General features: G+C 32.5%; 1 protein-coding gene across 6 annotated transcripts in view; it reads right to left on the reverse strand.

Moving 5' to 3' along the window:
* Positions 1–14839, reverse strand: part of LOC139521681 (cilia- and flagella-associated protein 43-like) — a 73723-nt gene that overhangs the window by 55784 nt on the left and 3100 nt on the right. For 3 of the 6 annotated variants that reach the window (XM_071315197.1, XM_071315194.1, XM_071315193.1), the window contains exons 3-9: positions 13024–13117; positions 12600–12767; positions 5042–5300; positions 4466–4592; positions 3718–3741; positions 2314–2393; positions 1066–1197 (exon numbers count right to left, since the gene is read on the reverse strand). In XM_071315197.1, the coding sequence (XP_071171298.1) occupies positions 1066–1197; positions 2314–2393; positions 3718–3741; positions 4466–4592; positions 5042–5300; positions 12600–12767; positions 13024–13117 (884 nt within the window). The remainder of the gene's footprint in view (positions 1–1065; positions 1198–2313; positions 2394–3717; positions 3742–4465; positions 4593–5041; positions 5301–12599; positions 12768–13023; positions 13118–14839) is intronic. The other 3 variants (XM_071315198.1, XM_071315196.1, XM_071315195.1) reach the window with 1 other exon arrangement.

The following is a 14839-nucleotide window of genomic DNA, read 5'->3' on the forward strand; positions in this document are numbered from 1 at the left end:
AATATTACATGATAACATTACCTCACATGATCCTATCGCCAGACGTCTGTAACTAGGAGGGAAGCTGAGAGATGTGATTGGATGATTAATATTACATGATAACATTACCTCACATGATCCTATCGCCAGACGTCTGTAACTAGGAGGGAAGCTGAGAGATGTGATTGGATGATTAATATTACATTATAACATTACCTCACATGATCCTATCGCCAGACGTCTGTAACTAGGAGGGAAGCTGAGAGATTTGATTGGATGATTAATATTACATTATAACATTACCTCACATGATCCTATCGCCAGACGTCTGTAACTAGGAGGGAAGCTGAGAGATGTGATTGGATGATTAATATTACATTATAACATTACCTCACATGATCCTATCGCCAGACGTCTGTAACTAGGAGGGAAGCTGAGAGATTTGATTGGATGATTAATATTACATGATAACATTACCTCACATGATCCTATCGCCAGACGTCTGTAACTAGGAGGGAAGCTGAGAGATGTGATTGGATGATTAATATTACATGATAACATTACCTCACATGATCCTATCGCCAGACGTCTGTAACTAGGAGGGAAGCTGAGAGATGTGATTGGATGATTAATATTACATTATAACATTACCTCACATGATCCTATCGCCAGACGTCTGTAACTAGGAGGGAAGCTGAGAGATTTGATTGGATGATTAATATTACATGATAACATTACCTCACATGATCCTATCGCCAGACGTCTGTAACTAGGAGGGAAGCTGAGAGATGTGATTGGATGATTAATATTACATGATAACATTACCTCACATGATCCTATCACCAGACGTCTGTAACTAGGAGGGAAGCTGAGAGATGTGATTGGATGATTAATATTACATGATAACATTACCTCACATGATCCTATCACCAGACGTCTGTAACTAGGAGGGAAGCTGAGAGATGTGATTGGATGATTAATATTACATGATAACATTACCTCACATGATCCTATCACCAGACGTCTGTAACTAGGAGGGAAGCTGAGAGATGTGATTGGATGATTAATATTACATGATAACATTACCTCACATGATCCTATCGCCAGACGTCTGTAACTAGGAGGGAAGCTGAGAGATGTGATTGGATGATTAATATTACATTGTTCTATGACTCTACAGTCTTCTGATTTTGTATCTATCAACCTTAACATACCATCCTGAAATTAAAATTATACTGTTAAGCTGAAAATTCTTTTAAACATTAAAAATGATTTTTATTGGTCTTAATAAGATGGCTCTGTTCTCCATACTTTTCAAACTACTCTATGAAATTTGAAAGAGCACTGTTTTCCAAAAATTATTGCACCACATTTAAAATAAAATCCATCATATAACTTATTCATATAGCACCATGGTAAAAAAAAACATAACCTGGGAGTACACTCACTATAACAGTTACTGAGGTCTGTTCCAGAAAATTTAAAATATTGTATTTCCCATATAGTCTATTTATAACTGTATGCATTCATAAGCAGAATATTCTTCAACATTAGTAAAGAGGCAATCTTAAATGATTAAGGGTGCTATAAACAGTTTCGTATAAAAAAAATTAGGGGTTATTCCCCGACTAAAAATAGACATGGAGGGAAGTCCCTTTTTATCAACATAATTGGTGAAAAAGTATCATGTTTTTTGTATTTGGTTGTAAAAATATGTTAATTAACCTCAATTAAAACAGGTTGAATGATTAAAATAATTTAAAAAATTAGATTAAATATACATGTTTTGAGGTGAGACAACACTGTAAACATCCTGTTTTTTTGGCAGTGAAAATTGAAAACTTATTTGCAGCCACTGTAGCTCTTTTCGGAGCAGGCTAACGTACCCTGAAGCATGAATTTTTTAAAAGACCAGGTAAAAATCTATGAAATTCATACACAGTTTTGATTATGAAAAATGTGCATGTATCATGTCTTCATGGGTGTGCACATGACCTGGTTTCAGGTTTTTTAAGCTTAGATTGGGCAATGTTTTTCCCATTTTCTCTGGATAAAACTTTTTATACTATTAAAAGTACACTTTATTTTTATTTCATTATAAACTACAGAACATTCTGATGCCAGTGATATCTAATTTTATACAAGTATCTTTATTAATCAGTCCACCACTAAGGGTCACTTATGCATGGTCCCTCAAAATATGGCGTCATAGAAAAAACTGTTGATTGCACCCTAAACATTGTTTTACATATCATTTGATGACTTCTTAAATAAAGTTAAATAAAAATTGTGATAAGATTGACAATACATTTAACAGTTATTAGTTTTATTTACCTGTCCTCCCACATATAATCCTCTCTTATGTAAAACTATACAATCAAAACTGCCTTCTGTCATAGAGTTACTATCATCAGCTACAACAGAAAGTAATCATAGAAAATAGGCAATATTTACTGGAAGAAAAAGTCCATGTATAAGTAAAATACTGATAAACAGGTACAAAATTTTAATAATATTTCCTTCTAGATACTAGCTTTTGATCATAAAAAAGCTTCCGTCCAAGTTTGGTACAAATCCAAGATAGAATAAGAAAGTTATTAAAATTTCAAAAACTTTAACCACAGAGTGAATGTAATGTTTCCTGGCAGAAAAACTAAGTCCATTTATAAGTAAAATATGGAAAAACAGGATTTTTTTTTTACAAAATTTACTTCTTGATACTATCTTATGATCATAAACAAGGTTCTGTCTAAGTTTGGTGAAATCCAGAATAGTTGAAAGTTATTAAAATTTCAAAAACTTTAACCACAGAGTGAATATTTGTGGACGCCGACGGAATGTAGGATCGCTATGTCTTGCTTTTTTGACTAAAGTCGAAGGCTCAACAATAATCATCAGCATATTCTAGATACTTTAATACTGGTTATTCTGTTCAACTACAAATCTAATCCTTAATTTTGGTGCCCAAAATAATTAATACTGAATATATGCATGCTCTTATCAAGATTACATTAAACACACAAGCAAAGCTACAATGGAAACATAAGTCACCTAACAATCATACACCAAATAAAGTCACTATTTTACTTATGAATAGTACAAGATAAGCATCTGTTCATGACACATGAAGCATCTTAGGTATTCAAACTTTTCAAAGCTTCATGACCAATATCTACACTGTCACTGGATTAGATTCCTACGTATACATTTTAAGACTTGTTTAAGGGGAGACAAACTTTAATATTTAGATATCTTTTGAGCAATTCATAGAAACTATGAGTGCAATTTTTCAAAATAACTGCTTTTGATAACATGACATCTTTGTTTGAACTTGGTTCTGTTTACTTTTTTACAATATTAATTGTAAATGAATTAATAATGTTGATAAGGCTTGTTTTGAAATCTGCATAAAAATCATTGATTAAAAGTGTGGTTTTACTTCAATTTTGTAATTAATTTTAAAAAATAAGTTTGGAACTAAGCTATTTTTTTAAATGCTGCTTAAGACAATCAGAGTTATACAAAAAACAATATACCTAAAAAACATTCTTTTTTCTATTATAGAAAATAAAATGTTCATTCAAATAGCAAATATTAGTTTTATAGCTGCAATAAAACATAATTCTAAATTCACACTCCTTTTTCTAAATTGTGAAAACATAAAAAGTTATGTGTTATAAAAAATCTATCATACATTAATGTTGTAATATTCGTACACAATCTGTGCTCAAAACTTACCACCTAGTTTTGTTTGTTTACGAGCTAGATAAAAAAAATTAAGAGAAACATTCTTTCAAAGAAATATTGACAGATAATAAAAATATATAACATATCAAGTAGAATATTAAATGCATTCTTTAAAAAATATATACATAAAGAAAAGTTCAGTAGAATCTTTAAGAAGGTACTATATAAGAAAATTAGATAATAAGTTTCAATAGTTACATTTATTGCATAGCAATATAATATTTCCAACAGAAAGTAACCAAAAGTTTGCGTGCAATAAATTCCAATATTGCACTAGTGCAATAAATCTTCAAAATTCAGGACGTCATCAACTACAAAATCTTAGTTTATACCAATTTTTACTTTCAAATATTATATTGCTATACAATAAAAGGGTTATTGCATGAATATTGTCCCTCGTAGAACATATATTGCACTCGCAAGCTCGTGCAATATAAAATTCTACTCTGGACAATATTCCCCAATATTCATGCAATAACCCTTTATTACTGCACTTTGACTGTTTTCACAGATCTTCAGGCATTTTGTACCTGATGATATGTGAAAGCAGTCCATGTGCATTCTTTAAATATAGATATACCATAAAAATTCTCATCTTATAATTTTTACGTTTACCCTAACATTTTGTATAAATAAATCCCCCTGATTTTTGCCAAAGTAAAAATATAATTAAAGGAAATAGATACACATATATGTATACAAACAACACAAAAATCAGAAATTCTCCAATAAAACTTACACATGTTAATTAAATCTGTCTGTGACTGAAATCTACTATTTGCAGCACTTGTAGCTCTTGACATTGGTGTTTCTGCTCTAAGTGGAGGATAATATAATACTCTGGCTTTTATTACTTCCCCATCAACCTGTGGAAAACAGTGAAATATTACAGTTAAACTGTAAAATAAAAAAGGCTGTCAATGAATGTTCTTGTGTAAAGCTAAAATATATATATTATCATATTGTCAGTCTTTACTTCATATTGGTATACATTGTATGTACATGTACTCAAATGTAAAACTATTACACAAATTATTTTTTCTACTAATTGAAAATAAAGCAATAAAAAAATCTGAATCCACCTCGTCCTTTCTAGATCCTGATCAAATAATAATCTTAAAAGTAAATTCAATAAGAAATGAAGGTCCTATTTGGTAAGGATAACAACGAAGTAAGAAAAGAAGAATAAAGGATAAACAAATATAATATACTATTTGCAACATTTTTATGTGAAATATAATTATATTTCGTTTGCAACTTAACCGCCATACTTTAAGCTTCCACATCTTATATTAAATGATACAACATATCTTACCCTCATTAGCTGTCCTCCCTTACATCCAATAAATAAATCTCCACCTGGAGTCCATGCTTGACAAAGGGGGATAACTCTTGGGGTTGAATCCTGTATCTCCTCCAACTGCTCAGCTTTTTCTCCCACCAGTCCAGCTATAGCTGGTCTAGGTACATCAATAGTGTAAGAAGTCATTCTAGTGGAGGCTCTTGTTGGTTGGTCACGATCTTTATCCTCATCTCCATAAATAGATGGCTCAGAAGGTGGAAGTTTCACTTTCCTACAAAATATGTTCAAACTCAAGTTAAACAAATTTATAATAATTCTAATTAATACATGTACTTATTTTTTTCTAAAATGCTGACTTTAAATATATCTTAATCCATTTTCTTTTACATGATGGCAATAACTGATAATTGTTTAAGTATTTTTTGTAAATGGCCATGACGTAAATAATTCAATCAACATTTCCAAATTAAAGTAATAAAACTATAATAAGTAAATCATCACAATCAAATTGATCAAATCAAGCCTTTATCGTTTGCTGTTTTGGTGTGAGCCAGCGCTCCCTGTTGAAGGCCATACTTTAACTTATGAGAGTTCACTTCACACATTGTGACTTGGATGGAGAGTTTTCTCATTGGCGCTAATACCGCATCTTCTTATTTCTATATTCAATGATACATGCAAATATATTTTATTTTCCTCAGAGTTTTCAAATAGTTTTCTGGCATACAGGTAATTTCAATTATCAACCTGTTGCTTGAATTCATAACAATGCAATTAAACTTACTGTGGCTGTAAAAGGTATTTATCATTAGACTGTTCTGTCTGCCAAAGAGTTATAGATCTTTCTGTGGTTATACAGATTTAGACTTACTGTGGCTGTAAAAGGTATTTATCATTAGACTGTTCTGTCTGCCAAAGGGTTATAGATCTTTCTGTGGTTATACAGATTTAGACTTACTGTGGCTGTAAAAGGTATTTATCATTAGACTGTTCTGTTTGCCAAAGAGTTATAGATCTTTCTGTGGTTATACAGATTTAGACTTACTGTGGCTGTAAAAGGTATTTATCATTAGACTGTTCTGTTTGCCAAAGGGTTATAGATCGTTCTGTGGTTATACAGATTTATACTTACTGTGGCTGTAAAAGGTATTTATCATTAGACTGTTCTGTCTGCCAAAGGGTTATAGATCTTTCTGTGGTTATACAGATTTAGACTTACTGTGGCTGTAAAAGGTATTTATCATTAGACTGTTCTGTATGCCAAAGAGTTATAGATCGTTCTGTGGTTATACAGATTTAGACTTACTGTGGCTGTAGAAGGTATTTATCATTAGACTGTTCTGTCTGCCAAAGAGTTATAGATCTTTCTGTGGTTATACAGATTTAGACTTACTGTGGCTGTAGAAGGTATTTATCATTAGACTGTTCTGTCTGCCAAAGGGTTATAGATCTTTCTGTGGTTATACAGATTTAGACTTACTGTGGCTGTAAAAGGTATTTATCATTAGACTGTTCTGTATGCCAAAGAGTTATAGATCGTTCTGTGGTTATACAGATTTAGACTTACTGTGGCTGTAGAAGGTATTTATCATTAGACTGTTCTGTCTGCCAAAGAGTTATAGATCGTTCTGTGGTTATACAGATTTAGACTTACTGTGGCTGTAAAAGGTATTTATCATTAGACTGTTCTGTTTGCCAAAGAGTTATAGATCTTTCTGTGGTTATACAGATTTAGACTTACTGTGGCTGTAAAAGGTATTTATCATTAGACTGTTCTGTATGCCAAAGAGTTATAGATCGTTCTGTGGTTATACAGATTTAGACTTACTGTGGCTGTAGAAGGTATTTATCATTAGACTGTTCTGTCTGCCAAAGAGTTATAGATCTTTCTGTGGTTATACAGATTTAGACTTACTGTGGCTGTAGAAGGTATTTATCATTAGACTGTTCTGTCTGCCAAAGGGTTATAGATCTTTCTGTGGTTATACAGATTTAAACTTACTGTGGCTGTAAAAGGTATTTATCATTAGACTGTTCTGTCTGCCAAAGGGTTATAGATCTTTCTGTGGTTATACAGATTTAGACTTACTGTGGCTGTAAAAGGTATTTATCATTAGACTGTTCTGTATGCCAAAGAGTTATAGATCGTTCTGTGGTTATACAGATTTAGACTTACTGTGGCTGTAGAAGGTATTTATCATTAGACTGTTCTGTCTGCCAAAGAGTTATAGATCTTTCTGTGGTTATACAGATTTAGACTTACTGTGGCTGTAGAAGGTATTTATCATTAGACTGTTCTGTCTGCCAAAGGGTTATAGATCTTTCTGTGGTTATACAGATTTAGACTTACTGTGGCTGTAAAAGGTATTTATCATTAGACTGTTCTGTATGCCAAAGAGTTATAGATCGTTCTGTGGTTATACAGATTTAGACTTACTGTGGCTGTAGAAGGTATTTATCATTAGACTGTTCTGTCTGCCAAAGAGTTATAGATCTTTCTGTGGTTATACAGATTTAGACTTACTGTGGCTGTAAAAGGTATTTATCATTAGACTGTTCTGTTTGCCAAAGAGTTATAGATCTTTCTGTGGTTATACAGATTTAGACTTACTGTGGCTGTAAAAGGTATTTATCATTAGACTGTTCTGTATGCCAAAGAGTTATAGATCGTTCTGTGGTTATACAGATTTAGACTTACTGTGGCTGTAGAAGGTATTTATCATTAGACTGTTCTGTCTGCCAAAGAGTTATAGATCTTTCTGTGGTTATACAGATTTAGACTTACTGTGGCTGTAAAAGGTATTTATCATTAGACTGTTCTGTTTGCCAAAGAGTTATAGATCTTTCTGTGGTTATACAGATTTAGACTTACTGTGGCTGTAAAAGGTATTTATCATTAGACTGTTCTGTATGCCAAAGAGTTATAGATCGTTCTGTGGTTATACAGATTTAGACTTACTGTGGCTGTAGAAGGTATTTATCATTAGACTGTTCTGTCTGCCAAAGAGTTATAGATCTTTCTGTGGTTATACAGATTTAGACTTACTGTGGCTGTAGAAGGTATTTATCATTAGACTGTTCTGTCTGCCAAAGGGTTATAGATCTTTCTGTGGTTATACAGATTTAAACTTACTGTGGCTGTAAAAGGTATTTATCATTAGACTGTTCTGTATGCCAAAGAGTTATAGATCTTTCTGTGGTTATACAGATTTATACTTACTGTGGCTGTAAAAGGTATTTATCATTAGACTGTTCTGTCTGCCAAAGGGTTATAGATCTTTCTGTGGTTATACAGATTTAGACTTACTGTGGCTGTAGAAGGTATTTATCATTAGACTGTTCTGTCTGCCAAAGAGTTATAGATCTTTCTGTGGTTATACAGATTTAGACTTACTGTGGCTGTAGAAGGTATTTATCATTAGACTGTTCTGTCTGCCAAAGGGTTATAGATCTTTCTGTGGTTATACAGATTTAGACTTACTGTGGCTGTAAAAGGTATTTATCATTAGACTGTTCTGTATGCCAAAGAGTTATAGATCGTTCTGTGGTTATACAGATTTAGACTTACTGTGGCTGTAGAAGGTATTTATCATTAGACTGTTCTGTCTGCCAAAGAGTTATAGATCTTTCTGTGGTTATACAGATTTAGACTTACTGTGGCTGTAAAAGGTATTTATCATTAGACTGTTCTGTTTGCCAAAGAGTTATAGATCTTTCTGTGGTTATACAGATTTAGACTTACTGTGGCTGTAAAAGGTATTTATCATTAGACTGTTCTGTATGCCAAAGAGTTATAGATCGTTCTGTGGTTATACAGATTAAGACTTACTGTGGCTGTAGAAGGTATTTATCATTAGACTGTTCTGTCTGCCAAAGAGTTATAGATCTTTCTGTGGTTATACAGATTTAGACTTACTGTGGCTGTAGAAGGTATTTATCATTAGACTGTTCTGTCTGCCAAAGGGTTATAGATCTTTCTGTGGTTATACAGATTTAAACTTACTGTGGCTGTAAAAGGTATTTATCATTAGACTGTTCTGTATGCCAAAGAGTTATAGATCTTTCTGTGGTTATACAGATTTATACTTACTGTGGCTGTAAAAGGTATTTATCATTAGACTGTTCTGTATGCCAAAGAGTTATAGATCGTTCTGTGGTTATACAGATTTAGACTTACTGTGGCTGTAGAAGGTATGTATCATTAGACTGTTCTGTCTGCCAAAGAGTTATAGATCGTTCTGTGGTTATACAGATTTAAACTTACTGTGGCTGTAAAAGGTATTTATCATTAGACTGTTCTGTCTGCCAAAGAGTTATAGATCTTTCTGTGGTTATACAGATTTAGACTTACTGTGGCTGTAGAAGGTATTTATCATTAGACTGTTCTGTCTGCCAAAGGGTTATAGATCTTTCTGTGGTTATACAGATTTAAACTTACTGTGGCTGTAAAAGGTATTTATCATTAGACTGTTCTGTCTGCCAAAGAGTTATAGATCTTTCTGTGGTTATACAGATTTAGACTTACTGTGGCTGTAAAAGGTATTTATCATTAGACTGTTCTGTTTGCCAAAGAGTTATAGATCTTTCTGTGGTTATACAGATTTAGACTTACTGTGGCTGTAAAAGGTATTTATCATTAGACTGTTCTGTATGCCAAAGAGTTATAGATCGTTCTGTGGTTATACAGATTTAGACTTACTGTGGCTGTAGAAGGTATTTATCATTAGACTGTTCTGTCTGCCAAAGAGTTATAGATCTTTCTGTGGTTATACAGATTTAGACTTACTGTGGCTGTAGAAGGTATTTATCATTAGACTGTTCTGTCTGCCAAAGGGTTATAGATCTTTCTGTGGTTATACAGATTTAAACTTACTGTGGCTGTAAAAGGTATTTATCATTAGACTGTTCTGTCTGCCAAAGAGTTATAGATCTTTCTGTGGTTATACAGATTTATACTTACTGTGGCTGTAAAAGGTATTTATCATTAGACTGTTCTGTCTGCCAAAGGGTTATAGATCTTTCTGTGGTTATACAGATTTATACTTACTGTGGCTGTAAAAGGTATTTATCATTAGACTGTTCTGTCTGCCAAAGGGTTATAGATCTTTCTGTGGTTATACAGATTTATACTTACTGTGGCTGTAAAAGGTATTTATCATTAGACTGTTCTGTCTGCCAAAGGGTTATAGATCTTTCTGTGGTTATACAGATTTAAACTTACTGTGGCTGTAGAAGGTATTTATCATTAGACTGTTCTGTCTGCCAAAGAGTTATAGATCTTTCTGTGGTTATACAGATTTAAACTTACTGTGGCTGTAAAAGGTATTTATCATTAGACTGTTCTGTCTGCCAAAGAGTTATAGATCTTTCTGTGGTTATACAGATTTAGACTTACTGTGGCTGTAGAAGGTATTTATCATTAGACTGTTCTGTCTGCCAAAGGGTTATAGATCTTTCTGTGGTTATACAGATTTATACTTACTGTGGCTGTAGAAGGTATTTATCATTAGACTGTTCTGTCTGCCAAAGAGTTATAGATCTTTCTGTGGTTATACAGATTTAAACTTACTGTGGCTGTAAAAGGTATTTATCATTAGACTGTTCTGTCTGCCAAAGAGTTATAGATCTTTCTGTGGTTATACAGATTTAGACTTACTGTGGCTGTAGAAGGTATTTATCATTAGACTGTTCTGTCTGCCAAAGGGTTATAGATCTTTCTGTGGTTATACAGATTTATACTTACTGTGGCTGTAAAAGGTATTTATCATTAGACTGTTCTGTCTGCCAAAGGGTTATAGATCTTTCTGTGGTTATACAGATTTAAACTTACTGTGGCTGTAGAAGGTATTTATCATTAGACTGTTCTGTCTGCCAAAGAGTTATAGATCTTTCTGTGGTTATACAGATTTAAACTTACTGTGGCTGTAAAAGGTATTTATCATTAGACTGTTCTGTCTGCCAAAGAGTTATAGATCTTTCTGTGGTTATACAGATTTAGACTTACTGTGGCTGTAGAAGGTATTTATCATTAGACTGTTCTGTCTGCCAAAGAGTTATAGATCGTTCTGTGGTTATACAGATTTAGACTTACTGTGGCTGTAGAAGGTATTTATCATTAGACTGTTCTGTCTGCCAAAGAGTTATAGATCTTTCTGTGGTTATACAGATTTATACTTACTGTGGCTCTAAAAGGTATTTATCATTAGACTGTTCTGTCTGCCAAAGAGTTATAGATCTTTCTGTGGTTATACAGATTTAGACTTACTGTGGCTGTAAAAGGTATTTATCATTAGACTGTTCTGTCTGCCAAAGAGTTATAGATCTTTCTGTGGTTATACAGATTTAGACTTACTGTGGCTGTAGAAGGTATTTATCATTAGACTGTTCTGTCTGCCAAAGAGTTATAGATCTTTCTGTGGTTATACAGATTTATACTTACTGTGGCTGTAAAAGGTATTTATCATTAGACTGTTCTGTCTGCCAAAGGGTTATAGATCTTTCTGTGGTTATACAGATTTAAACTTACTGTGGCTGTAGAAGGTATTTATCATTAGACTGTTCTGTCTGCCAAAGAGTTATAGATCTTTCTGTGGTTATACAGATTTAAACTTACTGTGGCTGTAAAAGGTATTTATCATTAGACTGTTCTGTCTGCCAAAGAGTTATAGATCTTTCTGTGGTTATACAGATTTAGACTTACTGTGGCTGTAGAAGGTATTTATCATTAGACTGTTCTGTCTGCCAAAGAGTTATAGATCGTTCTGTGGTTATACAGATTTAGACTTACTGTGGCTGTAGAAGGTATTTATCATTAGACTGTTCTGTCTGCCAAAGGGTTATAGATCTTTCTGTGGTTATACAGATTTATACTTACTGTGGCTGTAAAAGGTATTTATCATTAGACTGTTCTGTCTGCCAAAGAGTTATAGATCTTTCTGTGGTTATACAGATTTAGACTTACTGTGGCTGTAGAAGGTATTTATCATTAGACTGTTCTGTCTGCCAAAGAGTTATAGATCTTTCTGTGGTTATACAGATTTAGACTTACTGTGGCTGTAGAAGGTATTTATCATTAGACTGTTCTGTCTGCCAAAGGGTTATAGATCTTTCTGTGGTTATACAGATTTAAACTTACTGTGGCTGTAGAAGGTATTTATCATTAGACTGTTCTGTCTGCCAAAGAGTTATAGATCTTTCTGTGGTTATACAGATTTAGACTTACTGTGGCTGTAGAAGGTATTTATCATTAGACTGTTCTGTCTGCCAAAGAGTTATAGATCGTTCTGTGGTTATACAGATTTAGACTTACTGTGGCTGTAAAAGGTATTTATCATTAGACTGTTCTGTCTGCCAAAGAGTTATAGATCTTTCTGTGGTTATACAGATTTAAACTTACTGTGGCTGTAAAAGGTATTTATCATTAGACTGTTCTGTCTGCCAAAGAGTTATAGATCTTTCTGTGGTTATACAGATTTATACTTACTGTGGCTGTAGAAGGTATTTATCATTAGACTGTTCTGTCTGCCAAAGAGTTATAGATCGTTCTGTGGTTATACAGATTTATACTTACTGTGGCTGTAGAAGGTATTTATCATTAGACTGTTCTGTCTGCCAAAGAGTTATAGATCGTTCTGTGGTTATACAGATTTGCCTCCAGCTGCCAGGGTTAAAGTTCATGCTCGTTATTGGTTCTGAAGGAACTTTTGTTGATGTCAATTTAGTTCCATTTGTATAATTCCTATAAAATACAATTCAATATTCATCAAAGCTTAAAAATACCTCATCACTCTCAGATTCATGCATTTTACAAATTACCTTTATCATGTTTATATCATTAATTCAAGGAAAAACTTTCCATTCACATATTGTAAAAATAAGAGTGTGCATTTCAAATTACTTTCATTTTGCTAATTTCAATTTAATATTTATATTTCATGAGGAAACATATTATAAAATCTGCTTCCAACTTAAAAAAAAATTTAAAAAAATCTTACCATAGTATGAGTTCAAAATCTGGGACCCCTGACACTGTGCATAGGTATTCACTTTGGGAGAAACTCATTTTGTGGTATTCTAGTTGAGTACCATCTAAAAAAAGAACATTTTTGTATCATCATAAAAATTACATAGTTTAAAAAAACATAAATCCTACAATATGATATAAAATTGTTGTGGAAAGCAACTACATGTATATATATGCTAATTATTAATATAATAAAATTTGTTATTTATTAGGTCTTTCCACTTTTCTGTGGAAAGACCTATTGTATTTGTTCTGATTATTATTATTTTTTAATTTTTTTTCTGCCTAATTTTGTTCTTCCGATAAATATTTGTTTCGCAATATGTCGCATAGATATTTCTCATATTGTATCATTTAGTTTATATGCTTTTGAATTTCACCCTGTTAAGCCGGACCATTTTCTTTGTAAGAGTTATCTCCCTATTCACTGTTATCATATGTGTGCATCTCCTTCGTAACAAAAAAAAGATATCGACAAAATTTCTTTTAACAAATTGTTCATTACATCCTCAGGAATTTTGCAGCAAATTTGGATCGAAGCGATTCAAGAGAATTTTATAGGAGTTATCTACCTTTACACAATAAATTTGTTGGTATGTTTTTTTAACTCATAAACCATTGACCGTATAACCCTTGAATATTTTTATTTGAGGCCCTTAGGTCCTTACTTAGAAAATGAGGCCAAGGTCAAAGGTCAAGTTTTCAATTTTGACTTTTCCTTGTTTTTGCATTTTCTCCATCACTTTTAAAGATATATATAAAAGAACAAGTCCAAAATGTTTGCTTTATGGCAATGAAGATGTGTTACATTTGGTCTGAAACAATCAAATGGCATCTTAAAGGAGTTAGTGCCCCTGAAATGTCTAATTACCGTATTAGATTAATTGATTATTACTTCAATTTGGTTCATTATAAAGCCATATGACCTTTAACAAAAGGTTGGGTGACATGTGACCTTGAAAAATGACAACCAGAGTAGCCTTTTTTTCACTTTTTTCATGACAAAGTACTCATAATCAATATATTTTGTGTAATTTCAATACATTTTCTTATCACTTAAGACTAAAACTGACTTTTGATAAACTGGAAGTTACCAATTATCTCCTGGTTTACAAACAAAAGTATTAGAAACTATATATTTTTGGAATCAGTGTGAAAGAAGCTATCATATGCGACTGGAAGTGACATTAACTTCACCAGAAGTAGCTAATAATCTCCCTTATTTCACCCAATAATATATTGAAACCACTTACCTATCCCATCAGTATGAAGAAACTTATGATTAAATGCCATTTTGACTTTGAGTAAACCGGAACTAGCTTCTTTTCAACAGTTATTTCAAAATGTTGTGTAAAGACCTTCAATTGTTCTCTGAACAATTGGTTTTTAATTATTATTATTATTATTACATATATATATTGTCATTCAGCTTCCAATTTATATATATTTAAATATTTTGTCCTTCTATATATATGACTATAAATAGCCAATATTTATTTTTTTAGACAGATTTAATATGCATTGTAATTTTTTGTTTTAATGTCCAGTTGAACTAAAAGGTCAGGTCATGTTGTTTAATGTTTTTACATCATTCTTAAACATATTACTCGACAAAACATTGTCATAGTTTTTGTTATGATATAAAGTTTATGTATGTAAGTGTGTAAGTGTTATTCAGAGTAATAATTAACAGAACAAGTTTATGTAACATTTTTTTTCAGAAGTTCCACATTTGATGGAATCATTGCCCTAAGACTTGAAACTTTTCCCAACAATATAATTTCAAA

This window comes from Mytilus edulis, chromosome 4 (genome assembly GCF_963676685.1).
Source record: "Mytilus edulis chromosome 4, xbMytEdul2.2, whole genome shotgun sequence".
Classification (NCBI taxonomy): Eukaryota; Metazoa; Mollusca; class Bivalvia; order Mytilida; family Mytilidae; genus Mytilus; species Mytilus edulis.